The sequence below is a fragment of the Anolis carolinensis genome, chromosome 5 (assembly GCF_035594765.1).
Source record: "Anolis carolinensis isolate JA03-04 chromosome 5, rAnoCar3.1.pri, whole genome shotgun sequence".
Classification (NCBI taxonomy): domain Eukaryota; kingdom Metazoa; phylum Chordata; class Lepidosauria; order Squamata; family Dactyloidae; genus Anolis; species Anolis carolinensis.
Window position 1 is genome coordinate 85,235,458 of NC_085845.1, and position 26,612 is coordinate 85,262,069.

The window sequence follows — 26,612 nt, forward strand, 5'->3', positions numbered from 1 at the left end:
TCTGACCACACCCAGATTTCCTCCAGTGCAGATCCTCTTCCCAGTGGTTGCAGAGGTGGGGGAGGGGAGTCCTGTTGTCTGAAATTGCCACTAGGTTAATCACACTGCTGGTTACTCACTCAGCTGGGAAGACCAGGAATATGTAGGTGTGGGGAATCATTGCAGTTATCTTGGACCACTTTTATGCTGTCATATAATCCATATTATCAAAGTATTTCATTCATATTATCTGCTTTGAACTAGATTATCTGAGTCTACACTGCCATATGATCCAGTTCAAATTAGATAATTTGGATTTTATATGGTAGTGTAGCAGGGGCCTAGGTCTGTGATCCCAAAGCAGTAAAATGAATCCAAACAGCAACTGGTGACTAGGTTAGGATAGGTTTGCTGTGCATTAACTTTCCCCATTCACAAAAAGCTCATACACAGTGAAGTTGTCCCTGTTAACCCAGATGCTCACTGCTACCATTTGGGGATGGCATAACGTGAGTAAAGCTGCTTTCCAAAGCTGGATGATACAAGACATACTTGTGCTTCTGTCACAATGGCGTGCCCCCTTATCTTGGCATTACTTAGATATGGAATGGCTGATGAAGGAGTTGTAGAGGTGGGGGGGGGGGGTCACCCAAGCCCTATACAAATATCTGATATAATGTAAGTCCCAATGCCTGATCTACACATTTGTTAATAAAATCTCTTATCTCTCACCAAATTCTCCTAAGCATAGCAGTTATGAAATGTATTAACAGATTTGCTTCTGGATTGGTTCCTGCTAAAATACCAGGAAATACATGGCAGAAATAACCAAATTGTTTTCACATCAAAGTTAACGAAGCATTACCTTCTGCTGAGATCTGTGTTGGTTTTGAGCTGTTATTCATAAACAATTTGGAGTCAGGAGTGAGGGGCTCACAGCTCATTCGCTTCATGTTTTATTAAACTAGCACTCCTGATTCAAATTATCAATGTGGTTTGTACATAAGCACAAGCATTTGTTTGTCATAACTAACTTGAATAATTTGATGTTACAGAAGAGTCTCGCTTATCCAACGTAAATGGGCCAGCAGAATGTTGGATAAGCGAATATGTTGGATAATAAGGAGAGATTAAGGAAAAGACTATTAAACATTAAATTAGATTATGATTTTACAAATTAAGCACCAAAACATCATGTTATACAACAAATTTGAGAGAAAAGGTAGTTCAATCCATAGTAATGCTATGTAGTAATTACTGTATTTACGAATTTAGCACCAAAATCTCATGATATATTGAAAACATTGACTACAAAAATGCGTTGGATAATCCAGAATGTTGGATAAGCAAGTGTTGGATAAGTGAGACTCTACTGTACATGCAGCTAGTCCCCAAGTTAAGTTACAAGTATTCAGCTTACAAATTATTCATAGTTAGGAATGGGGATGAGACAATGGGAAGTAAGAGAAATCCTCTAGCTCAGGGGTCCCCAAACTAAGGCCTGGGGGCCGGATGCGGCCCATCGAAGCCATTTATCCGGCCCCCACGGCACAAGGGCAGAAGGGGGTTGGACTAAATGGCCCAATGGGGTCTCTTCCAACCCTCTTTTTATTATTATTATTATTATTATTATCACAACGACGTTGTATGACACAGCAAACAAGATAGATATGCTGGATTTCGTTTCACAAAATCACAAGTCGAACACTTCCCAAGTGTCTAGGACTGTGTGATTATTATTATTATTATTTTTATTATTATTATTATTAACATTGAAGCTGGGTAGCCATCTGTCAGGGGTGCTTTGCTTGTGCTTTCAGTGCACAAAAGCAGAAGGGGATTGGAATCAATGGCCCAAAGGGTCTCTTCCAACCCTCTTTTTTATTATTGTTGTTGTTTTGATATTATTATTATTATTATTATTATTATTATTACTACTACTATAGTCCGGCCCTCCAACGGTCTGAAGGATTGTGAACTGGCCCCCTGCTTAAAAAGTTTGGGGACCCCTACTCTAGCTTGTACAGACATATTGCCTTACTCTCGTGGCTTGTTCTTGGTCTTGCAGCCCTTCTGATGTCTGTCGTAGAGTACCCATTGGCCTGTAGACCCCAGTTTAGGTAGTTCAGTTCACTTTGGAGGAGGTGGGGTTTGCAGATCCAGTTTGCGTGGTCTACCAGGGCTTTAATTGTGCTTCTTTTTTTGACCTGAGTGATGGTTGGAGTTTTTATGTACATATCTATCAGTGTGCATAGGTTTTCTGTAAACTGTGTGACCCAATCATTGATTTGGTTTGTGGATGACTAGGACATCTAGAAATTGTAGTTTTCTTTCATTTTCTTTTTCCATGTTGAATTGGATATTTGGGTGGATGCTGTTGAGGTGGTCCAGGAACTTGTTTAGTTCTTCTCCATGGCTCCAAATGGTGATGGTGTCATACACAAATCTGAACCATATAGTGGGTTTTTTGTTGCTGTTTCCAAGGCTTGTTTCTCAAAATGTTCCATATAGAAATTTGCTATGACAAGTCTGAGAAGGCTCCCCGTAGCTATTTCATCTTTCTGTTCTAGAATTCATTGTCCCACAGGAAGTAGCCTGTCATGGGGCAATGCTGAAACAGGGCTGTGATGTCTTCTGGGAAATTCCAGTTGATGAGTGCAGTGGTGTCTGTTATCAGTACCTTGGTGAATAGAGACACCACATTGAAGCTTATCAGTTTGTCATTGACATTGAGTTTGAAATTGCTGATTTTTTCTATGAAGTGGGCTGAGTCCTTAATGTAGTGTGTAGTGAGCCCAGTATGGATTTGTAGTTGTGTGACCAGAAATATTGCCAAGTCATATGTGGGGGATCCGATGGGGCTCACAATGGGTCTGAACGGAGTGGAGTACTTATAGATTTTTGGGAGTCCTTAAAGCCTAGGAGGGAGGGCTTCCAATTTACATAGTTTTTCACGTATGTTACGATTAATTGAGGAGTTCTTAATCAAAGTGTTAGTTTTTCTGGTGATTTTTTTTGGGTCCTGTTTAATTTTTTGTATGATGTGGGATCCAGGAATTGTTTGATTTTTTTCTTTGTATTGTTCTGTTCTCATGATTACCGTGGCATTGCCCTTGTTTTTTTATCGTTTCAAAAGTGACTTGAAAACATACTGCAAGTCACTTCAATTGTGAGAGAATTGGCCGTCTACAAAGGCACTGCCCAGAGGGTGCCTGGGTGTATTACCATCCTACTGGGAGGTTTCTCTCGTCTCCCTGCAAGCTAGAGCTGACAAACAGGAGCTCACCACATCTCGTGGATTTGAACCGGCAATCTTCAGGTCAGCAACCCAACCAGCCGGCACCAATTGTGCCACCACTGATATTTCTGGATCTGAGTTGAGATCTTTGATGACTTTTCTTTCTTTCCTTGTTATATTGCCGGGGAAAAGTTTTGTCCTTCTCAGGATCCTTGCTGTTTCCCTTCTTACTTCCTCTGCTTCTTCGTCAGGGAAACAGTAAATCGCTAATTCAACATTGGCAATGATGTTTTCTACTGGGATCTTGGTGGTAGTAACATTAAAATTGCCTCATCATCTGAGAGTTGCCTATCAGTAGAAATTTCAGTAACTCCTGGTAATTGGATACAATACAGTCTTGATTCAGTATCTCACCCCAAATTCTAAATACAGTGTTCCCTCACTACTTCGCGGTTCACTTTTCGCAGATTCGCTGTTTCGCGGTTTTTAATAAACTCTAAAAGATTATTATAAATCATAAAAAATAAAATTTACATTCTAAGGAAGGGAGGAAGGAGAAGCCAAAGGGAGAGAAAAGGAGCCCAAGCAGCAATGGGAGGAGAAGGAGGTGATTTATCAACACACAATTGGTTGCTAAAGACTTAAAATAGTGTATAACTACTAAAATAATGTATAAATATTAAAATTAATATAGCGTCCCTACTTTGCAGATTTTTACTTATTGCTGGTGGTCCTGGAACCTAACCCCAGCGATAAGTGAGGGAACACTGTACCCCTTTTACTTGTATGATTTGTCTTTAGCTGCTTCAGCTTTTTGCAAGGGTTAGAAGTAACTGATTCTCTGGGTACATCTACACTGTAGAATTAATGTAGCTTGACACCACAAACTGCTAAGGCTCATTTCTATGGAATAATGGGATTTGTAATTTGGTGAGGCACCAATTCTTTTCTACAGAAGAGGCTAAAGACCTTGTAAAACTAGAGCTCCCATGATTCCATAGCATTGAGCCATAGCAGTTAAAGTGCTGCCCAACTGCATTAATTCTGTAGTGTAGATGCACCCTATATCCTTGCATTTACATGAGAACAGTTTTAAGGCTGCAGTTCTGTCACTACAACTAAAATTAATAGAGCTTACCTCTAAATAGACACACTATTTGAAATATTCTTAAACCTTTATTTGAAAATGTTTTTAATTTCCCAATGAAATTTAAGAGGAAAGGGGCCATGAAGGAAAAAAAACATGTATCTTCAAAAGCAAACCCCACTAAGATTAATTGAACTTTTACTCCAAGTCATTACGCGAAGTCGCAAAAATGATTCAGTGGTTTCTGACAGCCACAACACTTCAGCTACCAAACCCCTTTCAAGTCTGCTAAATCATGTCTGCTATATCTCTTGAGTCTGCTAAGTGACCATTGAATTGTCCAATTGAACCGTAGTAGAAGGACGTTTTCTGTCTGGGGCAGCTAGTGTTGATTAAAAGGATGTTTATGTTCTACCATTATTTTCATACTTTTCCAGTGTTTTCTAAGAAAGATCCAGAAAATAAAACCAAATTTCTTGTTGGTTGATTTTAAATTGATGAGAATTAGCTATTGAAGATCCTGGTTCAGTTATTCCAATTGGATCTTTCAAAACACAGCTCTGGTTTACAGTAGGGAATCTATGTACACTAGAAATGCATAATATGGCAACAGATGCCATTCAGTTAAAGTGGTTGATCTCCCAGATGGGCAAAAATAGGTTATATTATTTTTCTTCTTTTCTTTTGCTTTTAATGTGATAAAAAGCAAAACAGCTGGGTTAGTAAAAAATAAACTAGTGGCAGTTGCCAGTCAATTTATTTTCAACAGCTTAATTGGGAATGCAACATATCTGTTTTGGTGCAACATTAATTTATCACAGCCCCCTTGCCTTTATGTTCACAAAAACAAAATGTTGGAGCATATTGTACATGTTTTGCAAGAGTGTGAACAACTATTTTTAACATAATTATCTTTTCCATTAAAAAGATGGTATAAAAAACAGGGACGAACAAAAGATGCTATCACAGATTCTGTTTTCTATTCTGACTTTTTAAACAAAAACATTTTATTTACTTATTTCTTTTCAATTTCAAAACTAGGTAACTGAAAACTTTCAAGTTTAATTGTGATTTTCACAACAGATGCCTTTTTGAATCTTATATGGCTATGATGCCACAAATAAACATTTATGCCATTACAACTATGACTAAAGTTTATATCTAGAATTATTGAAAGCTAAAACTACTTAAAGTTCTTCAAATCAAAAACTTAATTCAGTGTGTATAATGACTTCTTTGAAAGAAAAATGACATTTTGCTGATTACTGTATTTCCTTTTTGTCTGAATTTGAAAATGAAATGATGCCTCCTCTATTCCAAGACTGGTGCCTTGATAAGTAGACAGACATGGAAGCAGGGAGCATTTTTGCAAGAGGTGGGAATAGAGAATGTTTGCAAATCCCTGAATCATAGCCTTTTCTTTAGTGTAAAGCTTGTGGTGTTTGAAAGCAACCAATCAGGCATGATAGCTGTGAGACTTCAGTTGTTGGCTGCTTCTAGAAGCCAATTCTTGGTGTCTTCATAAATGGATTCAATACTATTGTTCAGGTACCTTCCATGTATTACTCCTATATATAAAAAATAGTGTGAAATTTCAGTCTTTGATCAGACGGCCATAAAAGCAAAAGAAGGCCTATGTAGAACCACACTGGAAAGGGGATATTTTACTCTATCCAGGAGCCAACATACATTTCAAACCCTTTACCTGAAGGAAAAAAAAACGGAAGTTTGTTCATACTTGTAGGTATTTGTGCATGCTTAATTAAAAGCTGCATCTACACTGCCATATCAAATCCAGATTGTCTGCTTTGAACTGGATTATATTAGTCTACATTGCCATATAATCCAGCACCACTGTCACCTATAGATTACAGTAGTCCTTCCTAATGACTCCTCCATCTTAGCCATGCATAAAAAAACTGGTAACATATAATGACATCCAAATGACTGTAACAACCCCAGAACACTAGCCATTTTTGCTGTACGTGTTGATATAGTATAGCAGAAAGGACTAGAGTTGCATGTGGATTTGTTTTCCTTCAGTACTTTCAGGAGCATGTACCGGTAAGGGCCTTCCCGTCATGAAAACCTGCCCACAATGAAAGCAACGAAAGCAAGCGGGAGCTGATCTCAGCTCCTCCTCCCCTATTCAGCTTCACAGTGTAATCTTTTTTATTAATCCCAGCAAACAAAAAGAAAACCCTAATTCCCTGGAAACTGTTACCACCTAGTTACCTCTCTTCTACTAGAAAGTAGAAACAGCTCTAAGGAAGCATTAAAACCAAGGCAGAAAGGAGATTGAAGTGTGCCAAGAAAAAAGGTTTTTTTTAAAAGGAAGCTTAGGGAGGATAGCTCTAGGAGGTCATTGCTCTTCCTTACCTAGAAGTGGGAAGCCTCCTTAAAATGCCTTGGAAAGAGTGTGTGGCACCTGGGAGAGAAAGCGTGTGCACCTCCCTGCAGCACTTCTCCACCTCTAAAGTAGGAAACAGCTCTAAGAACTTGCCTCCTATAAATGCCTTGGAAAGTGTGTGGTGTGCAGGCCTGGGAGAGAAAGCGCCTGTGCACCTGCCTGCAGCACCTCTCCTGTCCTCTCCTCCTCTAGAGTAGGAAACAACTTTAAGAACTTGCCTCCTTTAAATGCTTTTGAAAGAATGTGTGCATGGCATGCAGGCCCAAGAGAAAAAGTGCATGCACGCCTGCCGTGCCTCTCCTCTCCTCCTCTAGAGTAGGAAACAGCTTAAATGCCTAAAAAGACGGGAAGGGGAACCTGGAAAGTTCGCCATATAATGGGTCAGATAGAAAATAAATCTTCCAGCTTCCCAGAGCAAAATGAAATGCCTGCCCTCCTGAATTCACAAGGCTCCTGGATTGCATAAGCCTAGAAAGGACCATGCTGATCATGAAAGCAATTTATCCCTTGCTGTCATCTCCTAGCATAAATGGTTGAAAATATGTTTATGTGTGTACATATACAAACAGTCAACTGGACTAATTAGAGTGCGAATCACTAACATACATAAGAAACTAACTGACCAGTTCATGCCCTGGATAAATCCCATTCTCTACATGCACTTGATATTGAGTGATATTTTACTGAATATTCCAGTTTCTAAAGGCTTTGTGGGCATATAGAAGAGGCTTCAGAAGCAGAAATTAAATTTAAATGCCAATTTGAACCCACTTCAAAGCTTCTGATTTGACGTTGGAAACTGGGAGGTCTTTGGGAGAGTTGAGGAAGTGCACTGGGAATCCTGGTGGGCACCATGCCCATCCCTGCACTGGTAATAATGGATAGGGAGGACACAAAGACATCTCATTATTGCTACTGACCGAAGATCTAGTTCTCCTGTGCAACAAGGGAAAGCAACTCGCTTCAGGTGGCAACATGAATGTTGTGGGAAGTAGGGGGAAAAAAGATGGTGTCTGAGTGGCACCTTAAAACTTTTTAATGGATTGGTCTTAAAGAGGGGATGCAGTTTGTTACAGGCAGCATAATGTCATGGCCTGGAATTGACATGTCTTGGAGCTGAATTTGAGTAAGTGACATGATGATGATGATAATGATGATGATAATGATCATAACAACAACAATGACAACAACAACAACAACAACAACTTTATTTGTAACCTGCCCTATTTCCCCGGGGGGATTCAGGGTGGTTTCTGGACAGAAAGTACCAAATATTCAATGCCATAATAAACAAACAAACCAAATCCAAACAATAAATAAAATAGCATCAATATAAACTTATAATGACTAACCAAACAAATAACTAATTAAAAACAAATAATCCTCATCATATGTCCAAAACACATTCTCAGAAATTATAATATCTCTGTGTTTCAAGGTGATAGTTGTCTCTTCCATATATGGAGAGAGGTACAAGACTAAGGACATCTTTTATAATAGAGTACAGTAGATTGTCTGGTGAGATGGAAGCGTTGTGCCCTATATCCTCAATGAGGGTTAATTTTTCTACTTTTTTGTTGCCCCTTCGGGTTAGTGAAAAACTCAAAAGCAAGAATATACATTTAATAAATATTCAATTTTTCCACTTAGGTTTCACTAGTTCTTTGTAGCTCCTAGAAGAATATCACATTTTAACAACAAAAAGGAGGATCCTCACCTGTCAACAAAATAAATGCACTTTGAGCCCAGTAATTTTACAAAAAGACTTTCATATTTTCTTAAGAAATGTCTTTATGTATAGTAGTCTTTGAGTGTTTACCTTGACCAGTGTGGGACATGGCACTTCCTTTTTGCTTTAATGTTACTTCTCTGTGTTTTTGGAATACGAGATGCTTGGTAATTTATTAGAGCTCCCCTAGGGAAATCTACAGCAGATTATACTGCCCTGCTGTGATTTATCATTTCCACATTATTTCTGACTCAGAGAGCATGCATTATTATGTGTTTTCCGTCAGCTACAGATCACAGCAAATTTCATCATTAATCAAAGAATTTTAAAACATGGAAAAGTGATAATGGTGGCAAGATCTCAGTCAAAAGTGAAAAGCTCTGAAGAATAATGTATTACGCGACAGTATTATAACACTTTTAATATTATTGCTCTTTGCAGGGTCAGGTTCATGTCGGTTTAGTTACTCAGATCCCAACATACTTGTGTCCTACTCGAAGAATAATTCTGCAGATTGGATTCAGCTGGAGAGAATTAGGTTTGTTTATATGTTTTTGCAGTGTTTACTATTTAAAAAAAATGTTGTGTGTTCAATTTTCTATTCTGTTACTTTTTAATATTATGATTTTTTTAAAATAAAAAATGTAAATATTAGTCAATTTTAATAAATATTAGGCATTCTGTCTGAATTGAATGCAACTAGATTTTGAGAATTAGTAAATATGTACGTGAAACATTTGTATTAGGAAAAAAATATTCAATTTGATGGTATGTTACATCCCTGTGAGGTCATCTGTTCATTTCAGTCATGGAAAAGAAGACTTTATGTGTACAGATTCTTTGTATGAACAGAATCAGTACCTCTACTGAATTGAATTGGGGGTCCTTATGGACAGAGGACTGTTTTTTTTGCAATTTAGATACCTTATAACTCTTGTATGTACATAATTTGTATATAGGCCCATTATGACCATATAGAGGACTCATAACACTTTTGCCTGCATAGGAATTCAACTGATTTTGTAGTTATGATCCCATGGTTTTCTTTGTATACGGTGATCCCTCACTACTTTGCAGTTCACTTTTCACAGATTTGCTGTTTCGCGGTTTTTCAATAAACTCTAAAAGACTTTTATAAATAATTAAAAATTACAATTTACAGCCTAAGGAAGGGAGGAAGGAGAAGCCAAAGGGAGAGAAAAGGAGCCCAAACGGCAACGGGAGGAGAAGGAGGTGATTTATCAACACACAATTGGTTGATAAAGACTTAAAATAGTGTATAACTACTAAAACAATGTATAAATATTAAAATAAATATAGCGTCCCTACTTTGCGGGTGGTCCTGGAACTTAACCCCCGCGATAAGTGAGGGAACACTGTACCTTTGAATCTAGTAATTATTTAAACTCCTGGTATCCAAGCACTATAGTGGGGATCTAAGCAGGCTGCTCTTCTGGTGATTGGGCTCATATGTTTGACTTTGAAATCATTCTCTACAGCACCTATTATATCCTTATTCAAAACAATGTATTTTATATGAAGAATACGTATGTAGTGCGTAAGAATATTGTGAAGTTTTATTCTCTTTCATTATTACTTCCATTGCATTACATATGAAGATTTATTGTGTTGCACATTTCACCAGTAGTTATTTTATCCTTAGATTGAATCATTTCAGTTTGGGAGTCTAGAGATATTGAATTAAAAAAATCTAAGTTAGATGCATGCTATAAATCTCGTACAACCATATTTATCAATCCATCTTTTCCATCAAATAGAAGAGATGTATGAGTTTGCCATTGTCTTTTCATGGTTGTTTTATTTCATTCCAGAAGTATTTGTTGTCTGCATTTTAAAACCACTTTTAATCTTAGCGAGAGCAGTAATTCTCAGCATGGCAGCTAGATGCTTTGAAATAGTATAGAGGACACAGTAGTTTATGTTTTCATTTTGATGGCCTGTCTTATAGATGTGTCAACTTTTTTTTGTAAATTGCACGATATTTCGTAAAGAAACCAATTGTTGCTACAGCAGCATGAGGAACTATGGAAGGCTTGCTTTAACTATCATTGAATAGTTCTGGGAAACATCATGTTTCAGAACCATAGCAGAGAAGAAAAAATTGCTCTCTCTTCTTCAGGTCCAAAGCCTCATGAATGAACCTATTAGGGCAATTCAGCAGGAGGATTTCTGCACAATCCTCATTGAAATGAGTGGAACATAGGACCTTATCACATTAAGTTAAACTCCATTTATATCAGTATGCATCCTGTATTTTTTAGGACTGCATGCATACTGTATTCAGATGGGATGCATACTGACCCCATCACACCTGAGTTTTATGATTAAAAAGTACTGTGCTTTGACTCATCACACCACAGAAACCTGGCTCCTCCCAATCTGTTCAAGTGCCTTCCTACACCACTTTTTTTTAAAAAAATCTAATATTGTGTAGTGATGTAGCCTGGAAGTCTCAAACTGCCATTGTTGTGAGATTTTAGCTGATGAGATGTATACAGATTTTTGATCATATGTAAAAACAGTGCTTCAGAACCATAGTAAATAAAAAAACACAATTACAATCCCATGTGGAATTATTCAATTTCTGTGACGTTGTGTAGACAGAATCACACGGATTACTGATGGAATGGGGCAAATGTCATGTGATAGTACTCATTCAAAATCGCATTCAAACAGTCTCAGAAATGGAGTTAAACACAGTGTGATAAGGTCCATACAGTCCCAGTGGTGAAATGGTGGTTCAGTTGTAAAAACCTTACTCATTTCAGTGAGCCATTAATAAGAGTCCATGACACTGTAATGTGTTCGTGGGCATATAGCATTCCAAGTGCACAGGACTACTGTCTTTATTCTTATCTTTCTGTAGTGAATCTATGAGTTGGTGTAGCAAGTAGATACACCAGGCGATATAGCCTAGTGGTGAGATAGCAAGGCAGCAAGATAGACAAGATTGGTGGTCACAGGCATTACAGACAATGTCTAGTGAACAACTTGCAGTCATTGTGGGTTGGTTTGAATTAGGATCTTGGTGAGCTTCTGCTTCTAATCTTGTGGAAACTTGAAGAATCAAGACTTTTAAAGAGCCAACACTATTTTTTATTCTCTCTTATTGTGGCTTTCTCTCTGTCAAACTGCTTCTGCCACGAAGCAGGTAAGGTTGTGTGGGAGGTTAATAACCTATGTGTTCAGAGGAAGTCAGTCATCTTGGCACTAGTTTCACTGCGCAACCAATGTCAGAACTCCAGTCTAGTTCCCCAGCAAGCAGAACAGCAACTTTAATTCCACCAGATCATACTCCTTTTCTGAATCTGAGATAAAGACCAGCGCCATCACACCCCAGTTAATTTCTGTGGGACTTACAATCTATCTCCCTTCAAAAAGGAAGTGTGCTGCGTTGTGGTTTGCAGTAGCAGTCTAAAGGTAAAGGTATTCCAAGAAATGGCATAATTTGGGGAAGTTGTTCCATAGTACTGTCAAGCAATTATCGATAAGTTATTGAGAGTTATTGGATTGTAAATGTAAGATTTTTTTTTTGTCAAGGGATGTAACATAATGACGGCAATACTTATGTTTGTATCTTCATATCCTACAGAGCTCCATCCAATGTTAGCACCATCATCCACATTTTGTACCTTCCTCCAGAAGCCAAAGGAGAAAATGTCCAGTTTCAGTGGAAGCAGGAATATATGCATGCTGGTGAAGTGTATGAAGCTTGCTGGGCATTGGACAACATTCTTATCATAAATGCAGCTCATAGACAAATTGTTTTAGAAGATAATCTTGATCCTGTGGACACCGGCAACTGGCTGTTTTTTCCTGGAGCCACCGTTAAGGTTTGCCTAATTTTGGTTTCCTCTTTGCTGACATTTTAATTCATATAGTATTTTTATTATTTTATTTATTTATTTATTCTCCACTTTTTCTCCCCTAAAGGGGGCTCAAAGCGGCTTAACATAAAAGCATCATCATACCCATTTAAAATATACATTTAGTTGTCTGCTGAGCCTGCTGAGTAATGCACAGTGTCTAGGTTGAGATTTGAGAGTGAGAAGAAGCATGTCTCTCTATAATTATTGCATTTTGTCTGATAATTTTGTCTCACCACTGTACCAAGTAGGTTGATAATACATGCATATGAGTTAACATGCCAGATGCTATTTAACAGAAGAAATCTGTGTTACACTGAATCATAAAATTGGAAGAGATCATAAAGGCCTACCAGTTCAACCCCGAGGAATACACAGGCTGCTTCTACACAGCCATTTAATCTGGAGCAGAATTTGGATTTAAGAAATCCGGTTCACTTTAGAGTGCCTATACAGGCACCCCATGAACCAGTTCAAATCTGCCATGGAGTTCACAAAGCTCCACTGATTCTAGATCCATTCGAACCCAGGATTGTATTTTTCTTTCGCCTCCAGAAAAATTCACTGCTTGAAAGCAGTTGATCAACACTTGACCTTTGCAGAGCAAGCCAAGGCAGTGAAATCAAGTGTTCCCATGGGAATGCTAGGGTTTCTTTGTGGGGTAGAGGGCTGTGGTAGGCATTTGTTTACTTTCCCTCAGAGCTGTGTTTCTGGGTCCTCTCCTCAGCTCATGAAGCATTAACCCTGTCCTGACAAGTGCTCCGCATGCATCCTCTGATTTGCATCACTGCATTGTTTATATAGAGATGTGCTGCAACGCATATTATGATTTGATCTGGAATCTCCAGTGAGGTTTTCTTTACATGCATTTTCCAACTGGGTGCAAGTTGAAGGTTGCATTTGGGGGGGGGGGGGTGTATTTTGTAGGCATCCCGACCTGAAGCCAGCTGCCTGTGTAGATGGGATCATAGCCAAGGCCCAATACACAATCAGAGCACAATAAAGGAAACAGCATTGTATTTTAAAACCAATATTGACTTATTACTTTGTGCTTGTAGCCATTTGTATTCCACTGATCAAATGGCGGTGGGGAAGCTTTATGTTCTTAGGCTTGCTTGATTAACAAATTTAATATTTTGTGCTTTCAGACCCAGATCACTGTGCAGGTCGATTATAACCTCAATTAACATAGCAACTATAAAACCATATGCCTGTATAATAAACAATCTACAAAATTATATTTTAAAATATGAAAATACAGCATAGACGTGTGTGTCCACGTGCATATCTGCCTCCAAGTCCCCAGTTCACTTATGGTGATCCCATGAATTTCATAGGGTTTTCTTAGGCAAGGAATACTCAGAGGTGATTTTGCCAGTTCCCTCCTCTGAAATCTAGCCTTTAATATTTGGTATTCCTTGGCCATCTCCTATCTGAGTTCTAACATGAACTGACCCTGCTTAATGCATTTAGGATATATACCACAATAAAAACGGTTCCCAAGAGTAGCCATCACGGTCTACTAAACTCTTTTTAGTAAACAGAAGCTCCACTTTCTGAAAGGTGAACAGATATTAATTAAACTTTTTGTTTATTATTTTGTTATTATATATCCTACTTTCCTCTTATTTGAGACCCAAATCAGATTCCCCTAGGAAAATGAAGAACTGAAATACTATTGTCTAGTCAAGCTTCAACTTTTTCAGTTCAAAGATACAGTATATTGATTTTTCTATAGAAACTTTTGCCACTGCCTCCTTTAATGAATGGTTCATAACATCATTCTTCAGGGAGGTATTTACAATCTATTATATCCAAAAGGTAAGCCAAACATACTTTTAGCCAGAAAGTACATGGCTGATCTCGTTTTTCTAAGAACCCTATCCATATTATCAGTTTTTTTATCAAAATAGAAAAGGTTTTATGGAACAGACAGAGCAGAATGTTCATAAATTTGTTATTTAATGTATTTTCAGGCACTGTTAGAAACTACCTATGTAGTGTGTCTCATGGCTACAGCGGCATAGAAGCTAAGGCTTGGCATGTAAACAGATTTCCAGTAGAAAGAGAAGGGATGTGCCATTTAATTCAGAGAAATTGATAGAATCATATAATCATAAAGTTGGAAGAGATATTGAAAACCATCTAGGCTAACTTCCTGCCATGTAGAAATACGTAACTATACAATTTCTGAGAGATGACCAACCAAGAAACATAATTTATATTGTGTCAGCCTCCGTAGTTCACTGTACCAGCATTTTTAACCAGTGGATGTTATAATATTATAGAGATACAGTATATATAGATAGCTATATATACATTTTCCTTCCATAAGACATTTTATTCCATGCCAACCACAGATGTTCAAATCTAAGTTGGGATCTAATTTTTAGATCCTGTTAATCGCTATTATTACTTTCAGTACTGGAGTTATAATAATAATAATAATAATAATAATAATAATAATAATAATAATAATAATAACAACAACTTTATTTTTATACCCCGCCTCTATCTCCCCAAAGGGGACTCAGAGCGGCTTACATGGGGCCAAACCCGAATAAAAACAATAGCAATATAAAACACAACAATAGACAAAAAACATGCACAATTATAAAAATTTAAACATTAACCAGTAAAAACAAATGACAAGAGCTAATAAAAACATGGATTAAAATGGAGAGGTTGTAAAAGTAGACTGGGTAAGGTGCACCATATAAATATTGTAAACACGAGGTGACTGATAAAGTGCTGCAAATTCTTGGAAGTGCAAATTGGGATGGGAATAGACCCTGTGTCTTTATCAAGTTGACATAGGTAAAAAGTGTAAACCGGTACAGGAATGGTCACAGATACAGATTGCTATGGGGATGAGCAATCTTTAACTAAAGGCCTGAGTAAAGAGCCAGGTTTTCAAGCTGGAGGAGAGAGGATTGAAAGGCATATCTGCCTCCAAGGACAGTTGCTAAAGAGTACAAGAATGAGGATACTATTGTACTTATTTCTTATTTGTTAATTTGTTGTAGAGAGCAGGTTAGCCAAGGTAGGAGCAGTTAGTGTCTATGGTGTTATATGGTTTTACTCCCAGAGAGACAGAGGGAACGTATTCCTGTTGGTTCTCTTGGACCTTTCGGCGGCTTTCGATATCATCAATCATGGTATCCTCCTAGACCATCTTGCTGGGATGGGGCTTGAAGGCACTGTTTTACAGTAGTCCTGGTCCTTCTTGGAGGAGCATACCCAAAACATAGTGCTGGGGGACTTCTATGTGAACCCCTGTCCATTGACCTGTGGGGTTCCTTGAGATTCCATTTTGTCCCCCATGCTGTTTAACATATACATGAAACCACTGGGTCATCTCTACTACTCCTTTCCACCTAAAGCAGGGTTTATCAATCTGTGCTCCTCCAGATGTTTTCGACTTCAGCTTCCACAATTCCTAACAGCTGGTAAGATGGCTAGGATTTCTGGGAGTTGAAGTCCAAAACACCTGGAGGAGCACAGTTTGAGAAACACTGAACTAAAGCCAAGGAAGCTGTCCTGACCCTCAACCAATGACTGCCATCAGTAATGGACTGGATGAGGACAAACAAATTGAAATCCAGACAAGAGAGAGTCAGAAGGCAGATCAGAAATAGGGATCCAGCATGTGCTGGATGGGGTTACACTCCCCCTGAAGACACAGATCCGCTGTTTGGGGGTCCTCCTGGACTCAGCATTGAACTTGGAGGCCAAGAGTGCATTTGCACGTTTAATACCTGTGCATCAACTGCCCCCGTTCTTTGAGAAGCCAGATCTGGCCACAGTGGTACATGCCTTAAGTTACATCCCATCTGTATTATTGTAACACGCTCTACAAAAAGTGTTCGGAAATGACAGCTGGTCCAAACAGCTACAGCTAGACAACCCCTCTGATGCAGCAGCTGCACTGGTTGCCAATTTGTTCCTCGACACAATTCAAAGTGCCTTTAAAGTCCTAGACGGATCAGGTCCAGGCTATTTGGATGACTGCATCTCCTTGTCTGAACCTGCCCTTCTTGGTCCCACCTCCATCTCAAGCTTGGTTAGTGGGAGTGAGAGAGAGGGCCTTCCTTCTCAGTGCCTGCCTCTCAACTCTAGAACTCCGTTCTTCCCAGGGAAATCAGAATGGACCACTCCTTACTATCCTTCCAGTGGCAGGCTAAAACCTTTTTATTCAGGCAGGATTTTAATAAGGAGGCTTTTAATAACCAGGGGTTCTTTGGTTTTAGCTAAAAATTAAGTGTTATTTTTAATACTGTTGATATCTAATTCTAACATATATTTATTTTAATGTTTATATATATTTTTGGCTTTAAATTGTATTGCATTGGTTTTACTTTAAGCCACTTTGATTCTCCTTTGTAGAGAGAAAAATGGGGTATAAATTAACATAATCATCCATAGATTTAAGTGCACACAATACATTTAAAACAGTTGTACTTTATAATGCTTCATTTGGCTGGTTCATGACCTGTTGGCTCAATGGATTAAACCCTTGTGCTAGCAGGCTGCTGACTTCAAGGTTGGGTTGCTGACCTGAGGTTTCGAATCCAACCCGGGGAGAGCGCAGATGAGCTCCCTCTGTCAGCTCCAGCTCCCCATGCAGGAACATGAGAGAAGCCTTCCATAAGGATGGTAAAACATCAAACATCTGGGCATCCCCTGGTCAACGTCCTTGCCGGCAATTTTCACACACCAGAAACAACTTGGAGTTTCTCAAGTTGCTCCTGACACAGGAAAAATGCCCCAAATAAATTAATATATACATTTTCTTCACAAAAGCCTTTATCTTATAAGGCATTAATCCACAACATTGACAAAAAACAATAAAATGAGATAATTAAAAAAAAATCTACCTCCAGCAGAATGTTCTCAATTATATTGCCTCCTCTCAGAATAATCTGGTTTGCCTATAGCTGAGAATGTTTGGGTGAGGAACTTATATGGACACTGCTGACCAAATAAGGCAAAACCACAGCAAAACTCAAAATTTGTAATCTCTTCAGCCTTTTCTCTGAGTATGTATAGTTCATAACCAGCAGACTGTCAGAGTTCACTGTCTATTTTATATAAGGAAAGGCATAAAGGCACCGCATATCAAAGTCTTAATAATACCAATTGTACATTTGTGCATACAAACTACTGTATCTTGTCAAGATTCATTTAGTTCTATCTACAGTGTTTTTGACAAGTTTGGAGTACAATATAGATGTTTCTTCTCCCTCCACCCTTTAAAATTGAACATATTGATTTCCCTAAATAGTTTTACAGCAATATGCCACCCCCTTGCATTGTATTGTACAATCTATACATAGTATGTTGTTGTAACAAGCATTTAAAGCTGTGCAAATCAACCAAAATATTTAGCACATGAAATTTTGAAATCCGATTTTGCCAGCCTTGTCTGTTGCTATAATTTCTTTTGCCAAATCCCTTCATAATACCTTTTATTTTACCACGGCTTTAATTTTTTCCATTTCTGTTAGAGGCATATTCAACCATATAGAGGGATATCCTTAGCAGACTATAAATGTATAACAAGTAGAGCTTAGCTTTGTTTAGTTGAATTGCTCTTGTTTAGCAGTCGCATGCAACTCTAGGAAAAGCTTATAGGAAAAGTGGGTGAATAAGAGATTAGATATGTTCTAAAAGTCTCATAAAATGCTTGTCAAAATTCTCTTTCAAAACCAACAGAATAAAAAGCATGCATATGCCAGATAGATAGCGGATTAGTTCACTAACCTTTCATCTCTCTAAGCCTGCATACGGTTTTAGAGGATAAATTAAATGAGTTTGTCAATGTAATCCCCATCTGACATTTGTCCACATTACACCTGGTGTAGTATAGAGGTTGCTGTTTTTGTTTAAGAAATTTTGAGACATATATTTCAGCATGTCAGGGCTTCCCCTAATGCTGAGGCTTCATTCCTTTTGCCCACGCCCTTTAAACCAGAACTAAGAAAAGAAAAAAATGCAATAAAACAGTAAAACTGACTGTTTATAGCAGGTATACTTCTAAGCAGCTGAACCCAGAGGAAAAGGACACAAAGACCAGATGCTGAAGACCACAAACTGCTAGAAAGAACGCTGCAGTGGTTAAAATCAAGAAAATATTTGAGGATTTGTTTATTCCTCTGCAGCAATGTATCCCAGAGAAAGATTAGGAAATGCTCTGAGTTCTGGGAAAACTCTCAGGGCCCATCTACACAGCACTGAAAACATGGAATTTCCTGAGTTAAAAAGGGGGGTGGCTACATGACGCTAGCGGTAAATCTGTGCTGATTCATGCAGCAGACAAAAAGCACAGGGTAAAAAGGTCCCCTTTTATCCCGATTCCGGACGGAAAACTGTATATTCGCATCATTGTATATCCCTGCACCCTCAAAAAACACGTGATTTCCATCCCTCCACCCTGTGAAGACTGCTCCAGCACATGTCTTCTTTTAAAATGCCCAAAACAGCTGATCAGCTGATTGGGCTGTGAAACAGACACACAGCTACTTTAAAGGAAGCACAAATTGAGGGCAATTAGAGCTATCAGAGACTCTTTATTTTAAACTTTATAATATTAAACAGAGATTGAATGAACAATTGGGGGAAGACAGAAATCAGGCAGAAGATTTTCTTTTTAAAAAAATCCCTCCATTATTTGCTAGACCTTATACACACACATGAGAATCTTCTTGTATTTATATAAAGATATTTGCATATATACCATCCAGAGCATAACGGAGTGGTTTGTTTTAAACAAAAATACCTTCCGCTGGATGTCCCCCATCCTCCCTCCATCGTCATCTCACTCATTCAGTCATTTTCGACTCTTTGTGACCTCATGGACCAGTCCACACCAGAGCTCCATGTCGGCCATCACTGCACCCAGTTCCTTCAAGGTCAAGCCAGTCACTTCAAGGATACCGTCCATCCATCTCGCCCTTGGTCGGCCTCTCTTCCTTTTTCCTTCCATTTTCCCCAGCATCATGATCTTTTCCAAGCTTTCCTGTCTCCTCATGATGTGGCCAAAATACTTCAGCTTTGCTTCTAATATCCTTCCCTCCAGTGAGCAGCCGGGCATTATTTCCTGGAGGATGGACTGGTTGGATCTTCTTGCGGTCCAAGGCACTCTCAGGATTTTCCTCCAGCACCAGAGCTCAAAAGTATCTTATCTTCTTTCGCTCAGCCTTCCTTATGGTCCAGCTCTTGCATCCATAGGTTACTATGGGGAATACCATTGTTTTCACTATGCGAACCTTCGTTGCCATTGTGATGTCTCTGCTTTTCAGTATTTTGTCAAGGTTGGCCATTGCTCTCCTCCCAAGAAGTAGACGTCTTCTGATTTCCTGGCTGCAGTCTGCATCTGCAGTGATCTTCGCGCCTAGAAATATAAAGTCTGTCGCTGCCTCCATGTTTTCTCCCTCTATTTGCCAGTTGTCAATTGGTCTGGTTGCCATGATCTTGGTTTTCTTGATGTTTAACTGCAACCCAGCTTTTGCACTTTCTTCTTTCACCTTGGTGATAAGGCTCCTCAGCTCTTCCTCACTTTCAGCCATCAGAGTGGTATCATCCGCATACCTAAGGTTGTTAATGTTTCCATCTTGTTCCAATACAGAGGAAGCCTCTGAGGACAGCGGGGGAAGAAATCCTGGGACCCATAGGTCTGGGTGGGTTCATGTTCTCAGGTCCCAGGGTTTTTTTGTCCATTTTAAACTCGCATTTTCATGCTGTGGAAATGCCGTCTGGAAGCGCCCTCAGGCAAAGCAGACATTAATCCTGATGTTAACCTTATTCAAGAATGAGCACTGGTGCTATAACCCTTTCCCTGCACTGAGGATGGATGGTAGCCATGCTGCTACCACTCCTAACTTGCCTTAGAGCTCAATGAAAGCTTTTGGTTGTTGTGAATGCCTCTGGTGACATCAGAATGAGCCACCTGAAGAAAGGGGTGACCCCCCCTCCTGCTGTGTGGTCATGAGCCCCCGGCTCTGGAAAAAAGCAATGATTTGCCATCCCTAAAACAAATTTTCATACCATGTTATTTGATGAACTAATTCAAAATGCTGAATTCAGCCTTTAAAATTCTAAGCATACCTAGAAGTCTGAGCCATAGGCTCACCAAAAACAAAACAAAATGAGTAAAGTGACTACAGGAGAGAAGGTCTTTTTAAAAATGACACCTTTTTGTGGACTACTTCCTCAAAAGACATTCCCCTGATACATGGATTACAGTCTTTTAGTACCATATGAAGACTTCTTTATGAAACTGGCTTTTAGCTTGTGAGACTTTTGGACAGCATGCTAAATTATAGTTAATCTTGAACCTGAAGCTTCCAGTATTTCTCCTTGAGATTATGCTGGAGCAAGAAGAAGGTAAAATTTGCTGAAGTTCATTGTCATAACAGTGAACTTTGCTTTAGTTCTAGGACCAAACTCAGCCACTTTTTGTGAGAACCAAACTGTATATTTATTTGTATATGTAATTGTTATGTTTGAAACAACTGCCGGAACATATAACACTGATTATCTTGTGAAAGATTCTTATATTACTGCTGGGCTTTTCTAAGGAAGTATAATGAGAGCATGAAAACTTTCCTTTCAATTGGAGCAGCTGTGTAGGAACCTACTTTACATGGCCCAGCATTCACATGGAGCCCATATAATACAGATATCTCAAGTTAATTCCTTTTACCAACTATGTTTTCTGTGAGGAAAATGTACAACTAGTAGTCATTAATACATTTTCTTCATTTTCAAGAGTCAGTATGGTGTTGTGGTTTATCTTAAGGTCACCATGAAACAGAAACAATTCGAAGGCACACAACAACAATCCACAATTAATTTTTGCAACAAAAATTCAGCTTTACTTCTAAGATTAAATTATGCATAAACCTAATGCATGAATATAATCAAATCTTGCTTTACTCCCTGCAGAGTAGGTTCTAATCCTCACTGGGTGTTTCTTCTAATTATGAAAAGAACTTCATCCTGAAGCTTCATCCAAATCTACGTGGTAACCATTTAATTCTGAATGATGGCAATTACTGTTAAATATGTTGCTATGCATAAATTCACATTTATCAATACTGAGTCCTTCCATCAGTCTGCTGTCAGATATACCGTGTGGTCCTATATGTATCTACTGAGAAAAATGTTCACAGAATTCAGGAAGGCTTATTCCCACTTAAGTGAATATAGGATTGCCACTTAAAATCTAAGCATTTTAAGCACTAGCATAAATCATTCCCAGCAAGACACAATATCTAATTTATAGCTCTGCAGACAATACCATTTTAATTAATTTTCTCCATCCTAATTTTCCTGTCCTCTCCCTTTCATATCTAATCTGTTTGCATTACTTAGGCTTTAATTTAAAAAAAACTGTCTTCTCTAAGGAGCTATCTGCAATGGCAAAAATAATCACTTAAAATATTACAACCATTAAAAAATTGGCTGTAGTCAGAACAGTACAGTTTCAGCTTCCCTTAAAATGATAGTTTAGTTCAATTATGAAGTGCACTTTGCATTTGATTTTATGCAACCAGCTAGCCTGTCTGTTGTTGTTTTTTTTTAAAAAAAAAACCCACCCTTTTTATTCCAGCTGGGTGGGCTGAGTGACAACTTCTTAATGGAGGAAATTGATGACTCTCCACTCATGTAAAGGTGCAAGCACACTGGGCAGATTTCTTTCCATCTGCCACCAGCCTTTTGCAAGCTGGCATGGCCCAAGTGCCTGATATACTCATTCCAGTGTAAACAGAGTCACCAAAAAATAAATTGTTGCGCTACAGCTGTCTGAAAGAATCATAATGTCCATTAGGCTACTGAGAGATGTTGCAGAAAGGGTTGTCAGTGTTCATCTTTAATTTTGCTATTTTAAACCTATTTAATTTCTGGTAGAGGACACAGCAAATGCTTTGAAAGCCCAGAGATGCTGTCGATAACCAAGGGACAAACTCAGAAAGATGCATCCCACAGCTGAAACTCACAATCTGTTAGATGGAGGAATTTTGCACTGTTGATACATCTCTGACTGGCAAAACCACGTCACTTGCATTGTGTTCTGCTTATTAGTGAGTGAGGGACTACATAAAACACGGAAAGTAGTGGGGTGAGGAGATTATTGATTTACAGGTACAAACATTTTAAAAAGGGAAATAAGTTGAAATTTCAAACCTTTATTCGTCTGTAAGTAATTTTTTAGCCTGAAACGGGTTACTTTGGATTCCACTGCTTTCACTGATTTTCTTTATCTTGATGAAAATTCAATCTGCCTCCTGTGGCATCATTACAAAGCTATTTCTATATATTAATGGCAAGCTGGCCCTTCAAGTTGGACTGAATGTCAGATTCATTCAGTTGTTGACAACAACAACAACAACAACAACAACAACAACAGCATAATAATAATAATAATAATAATAATAATAATAATAATAATAATAATAATAATAATAACAACTTTATTCTTATATCCTACCCCATCTCCCCGGAGGGACTCGGGGTGTCTTACATGGGGACCAAGCCCAGAAATACAACAATAAAATACAACAACATAAGATACATTCAATTACAATGAATTAATACATAAAACATATAAAAATCCTAAAAGCATAAACTCAATGACCAATAACCAATAGCTGGGCGCAGTGGGCGTGTTCAAAAATTGGAGGCAATGCAATAAATTATACATGTGCAATATATTTCAAGATCACTAATAAGATGGGCCAGTAATAAAGTGCAGTGGCTGGGTCTAGGTGGAGGTAAAAGGACTCTGTCAAATTGTGCCGAATTAGTCAATAGCACATTGAAATAACCAGGTTTTCAGGTCTTTCCGGAATTGGCCAAGGTAGAGGCTAATCTAATTTCAGGAGGGAGTTCCAGAACTGGGGGGCAACCACCGAGGAGGCCCTCTCCGTCATCCCCACTTACTGACTGACTTACTTACTTAGGCGATCCCTCGTCGTTCGAGGACGATAGTCTTCCAACCTTGGTATCTTGGGCGTGTGTTCTTAGGTGACTGAAGAGACCCGCATATTCTAGAGCAGGGTTGGGAGGACAATGGCTTTATAAACAAGCACCTTGGTCTCTCTACGGATGTCCCGGTCATCAAACACTCTCTGCTTCATACGGAAAAATGTTGCACTCGCAGAGCTCAGGCGGTGTTGTATTTCAGTGTCGATGTTGACTTTTGTGGAGAGGTGGCTACCAAGGTAGCGGAAATGGTCAACATTTTCTAATGTTACACCGTTAAGCTGTATTCCTGGCTTTGCAGAGGGATTAGCTGGTGCCTGTTGGAAGAGCACTTTGGTTTTCTCGATGTTCAGTGAGAGGCCGAGCTTCTCGTATGCTTCTGCGAAGGTGTTTAGAGTGGCTTGTAGGTCTTCTTCTGAATGCGCACAGACTACGTTGTCATCAGCATATTGGAGTTCTATAACAGATTTTGTGGTGACCTTGGTTTTGGCTCTCAGTCTGCTGAGGTTAAATAGCTTGCCATCTGTCCGATAGATGATTTCCACTCCGGTGGGAAGCTTCCCATCAACAAGGTGAAGTATCATAGCGATGAAGATGTAAAATAAGGTGGGGGCAATAACACATCCCTGCTTGACGCCTGATTCCACCTTAAATGGGTCACTTTGGGAGCCGTTGCTGTCCAAGACTGTTGCCATCATGTCATCATGGAGGAGCTGCAGGATGTTCACAAATTTGTCAGGGCACCCGATTTTTTGGAGGATGGTCCAGAGAGCGCTACGATTCACTGTGTCAAATGCCTTTGCAAGGTCAATGAATGCCATGTACAGAGGTTGGTTTTGTTCCCTGCATTTTTCTTGGAGCTGTCGAGCAGTGAAGATCATGTCCACTGTTCCTCTGTAGGGACGTAAGCCATTCTGGGATTCTGGGAGGGTGTCTTCTGAGACAGGGAGAAGGCGGTTTGCAAGGATTCTTGCAAGGATTTTCCCGGCCGAGGTTAGAAGGGAGATACCACGATAGTTCCCGCAGTCTGTTCTGTCCCCTTTCTTGAAAAGGGTGATGATGGTGGCACCCTTGAAGTCAGCTGGGATTTTCTAGGTCATCCACACCTTTTTAATGGTGGAGTTGTTGTATCAGCTCAGGTCCACCCTCTTTGAAGATTTCAGCAGGAATCCCATCAGGTCTGCTGGCTTTGTTGTTTTTTTGTTGGCTGATGGCATTGCTGACTTCTTCCAAACTAGGCAGTGCTGCAAGCTCATCCCTGGTTTGTTGTTGCGGGATTTGTGAGAGGGTCTCTTCGGCCACATTGGAGCTGCGATTCAGCAGGTTCTGGTAGTGCTCTTTCCAACATAGTGCAATTGATGTTTTGTCCTTCAGAATTTTGGTTCCATCTGTTGAGCGTAGGGGCTGTATGCCATGGTTTCTTGGTCCGTAAATGATCTTTGTGGCTTTGAAAAACCCCTGAGCGTCTTGGGTATCTGCAAGGTGTTGGATTTCTTCAGCCTTCTTTGTCCACCAGATGTTCTTGAGTTCTCTGGTCCTTCTTTGGACCTCAGTTTTTGCACTGGCATAGATCTTTTTCTTGGCAGCACAGTTGGTGTCTCTCTGCCATGTTTGGAAGGCTTTCCTTTTGTTATCAATCAGCTGTTGGATCTCTTTGTCGTTATCATCAAACCAGTCTTGATGTTTCTTAGTTAGGTATCCAATGCTTTCTTCGCAGGCTGTGATGATGGAGGTCTTCAGTTTGTTCCAATGTTCCTCAACATTTTCGGGGTGTTCTGTGGGTAGATGATCTTTGAGTGTTGTTTGGAGAAGGGCTCGTTTGGAGGGCTCCTGAAGGGCTTGGGTGTTCATTTTGCGCCTTGATTTTCTTCCTTGGAGTCTGCGTTTGGGGACGATCTTGATAGCCATTGTGGATCGGATTAGCCTGTGGTCTGTCCAGCAGTCATCAGTACCTGTCATGGCTCTTGTGAGAAGCACATCGCGGCGGTCTCTGGCACGTGTGATAACATAGTCCAGGAGGTGCCAATGCTTTGACCGAGGGTGCTTCCATGATGTCTTGAGCTTGTTTTTCTGGCGGAAGAGCGTATTGGTGATGACAAGGTTGTGCTCTCCGCATTTGGTGAGAAGCAAGATGCCATTCGAGTTGCTGTTTCCGACCCCGTCTTTTCCTATGATCCCTGGCCACAGGTCAGAGTCCCTTCCGACTCTTGCATTAAAGTCCCCCAGGAGGATGATTTTGTCCTCCTTAGGTATCTCCGATAGGATGGTATCCAGCTGACAGTAAATTTTTTCCTTGATGTCTTCGTCAGCATCTAGAGTTGGTGCATAGGCGCATATGATGGTTGCCTGTTGGTTTTTGGCAAGGTTAATTCGGAGGGTTGAAAGTCGTTCGTTGATGCCAGTGGGTGCTTCAGTCAGGTGCTTCACCAGGTCGTTTCTGATCGCAAAGCCAACTCCGTGTATTCTTCGCTCTTCTTCAGGCAGTCCCTTCCAGAAGAAGGTGTAGCCTCCCTTTTCTTCCTTCAGCTGTCCCTCTCCTGCTCTCCGGGTCTCCTGAAGGGCTGCTATGTCGATCTTAAAGCGTCCCAGCTCCCTTGCAATGAGAGCAGTCCTGCGTTCGGGGCGTTCGCTGTCAGTGTTATCTAACAATGTCTGTACGTTCCATGTTCCAAAGTTCATTTTTCTTTTTTGGCCGCAGAGTGGTGACCCCTCTGGACGCGGCAGTCCAGTCAGGGTAGGAGAGGCAGACTATGTTTAGGGCACTTTTTCTAGCCCCTTCCCCGTGTGGGGTGAGCAGAGCGGATCCTAAAAAGGGCTGCTCAGTCATGGATACAGCTGCCGGACTACTCAACTGCCTCGGTCCTTGAGGTAGAACGACTGAGTCCATATCCACCGCCCATGTGCCAGTCTGTGACTAGGGGCTTCCAGATTTCACAGTCCTGCCCCCGTCGCCACTCGCTGATCGCCATGGGACTTTTGTAGGTTTGTTTTTATTTTTGTTAAAGGACGCCTGTGCGTGATTTTTTTTAATGTGTGGAGGTCGGTGCACGGCCGGTCAACACACAGTCTTCACAGAGTGAGGTTCCAGCAGTGGTGTGGTTAACACAACGACAGTCGCTTCTCAGTCTGTTGCAGCCTTCTTCCGCCTTCACAGCCGTTGTAACATGTACCATGTTATCCTCCGCCTGCTCCGCCGTTGAGGTCTTTGGGTCTTCAGATTGTGCTTGGTCTGGAACCTCCCCTGCGGCCACTCCTGGGAGTGCATCACTCCAGTGGTTGTGCCCACAGGTTCATCG

At 39.9% G+C, this 26,612-nt stretch overlaps 1 protein-coding gene across 6 annotated transcripts in view; it reads left to right on the forward strand.

Moving 5' to 3' along the window:
- The window catches only part of reln (reelin), a 395,806-nt gene that overhangs the window by 202,489 nt on the left and 166,705 nt on the right, over positions 1 to 26,612 (forward strand). For all 6 annotated transcript variants that reach the window (XM_062981720.1, XM_062981721.1, XM_008111538.3 and 3 more), the window contains exons 9-10: positions 8,885 to 8,981; positions 12,057 to 12,297. In XM_062981720.1, the coding sequence (XP_062837790.1) occupies positions 8,885 to 8,981; positions 12,057 to 12,297 (338 nt within the window). The remainder of the gene's footprint in view (positions 1 to 8,884; positions 8,982 to 12,056; positions 12,298 to 26,612) is intronic.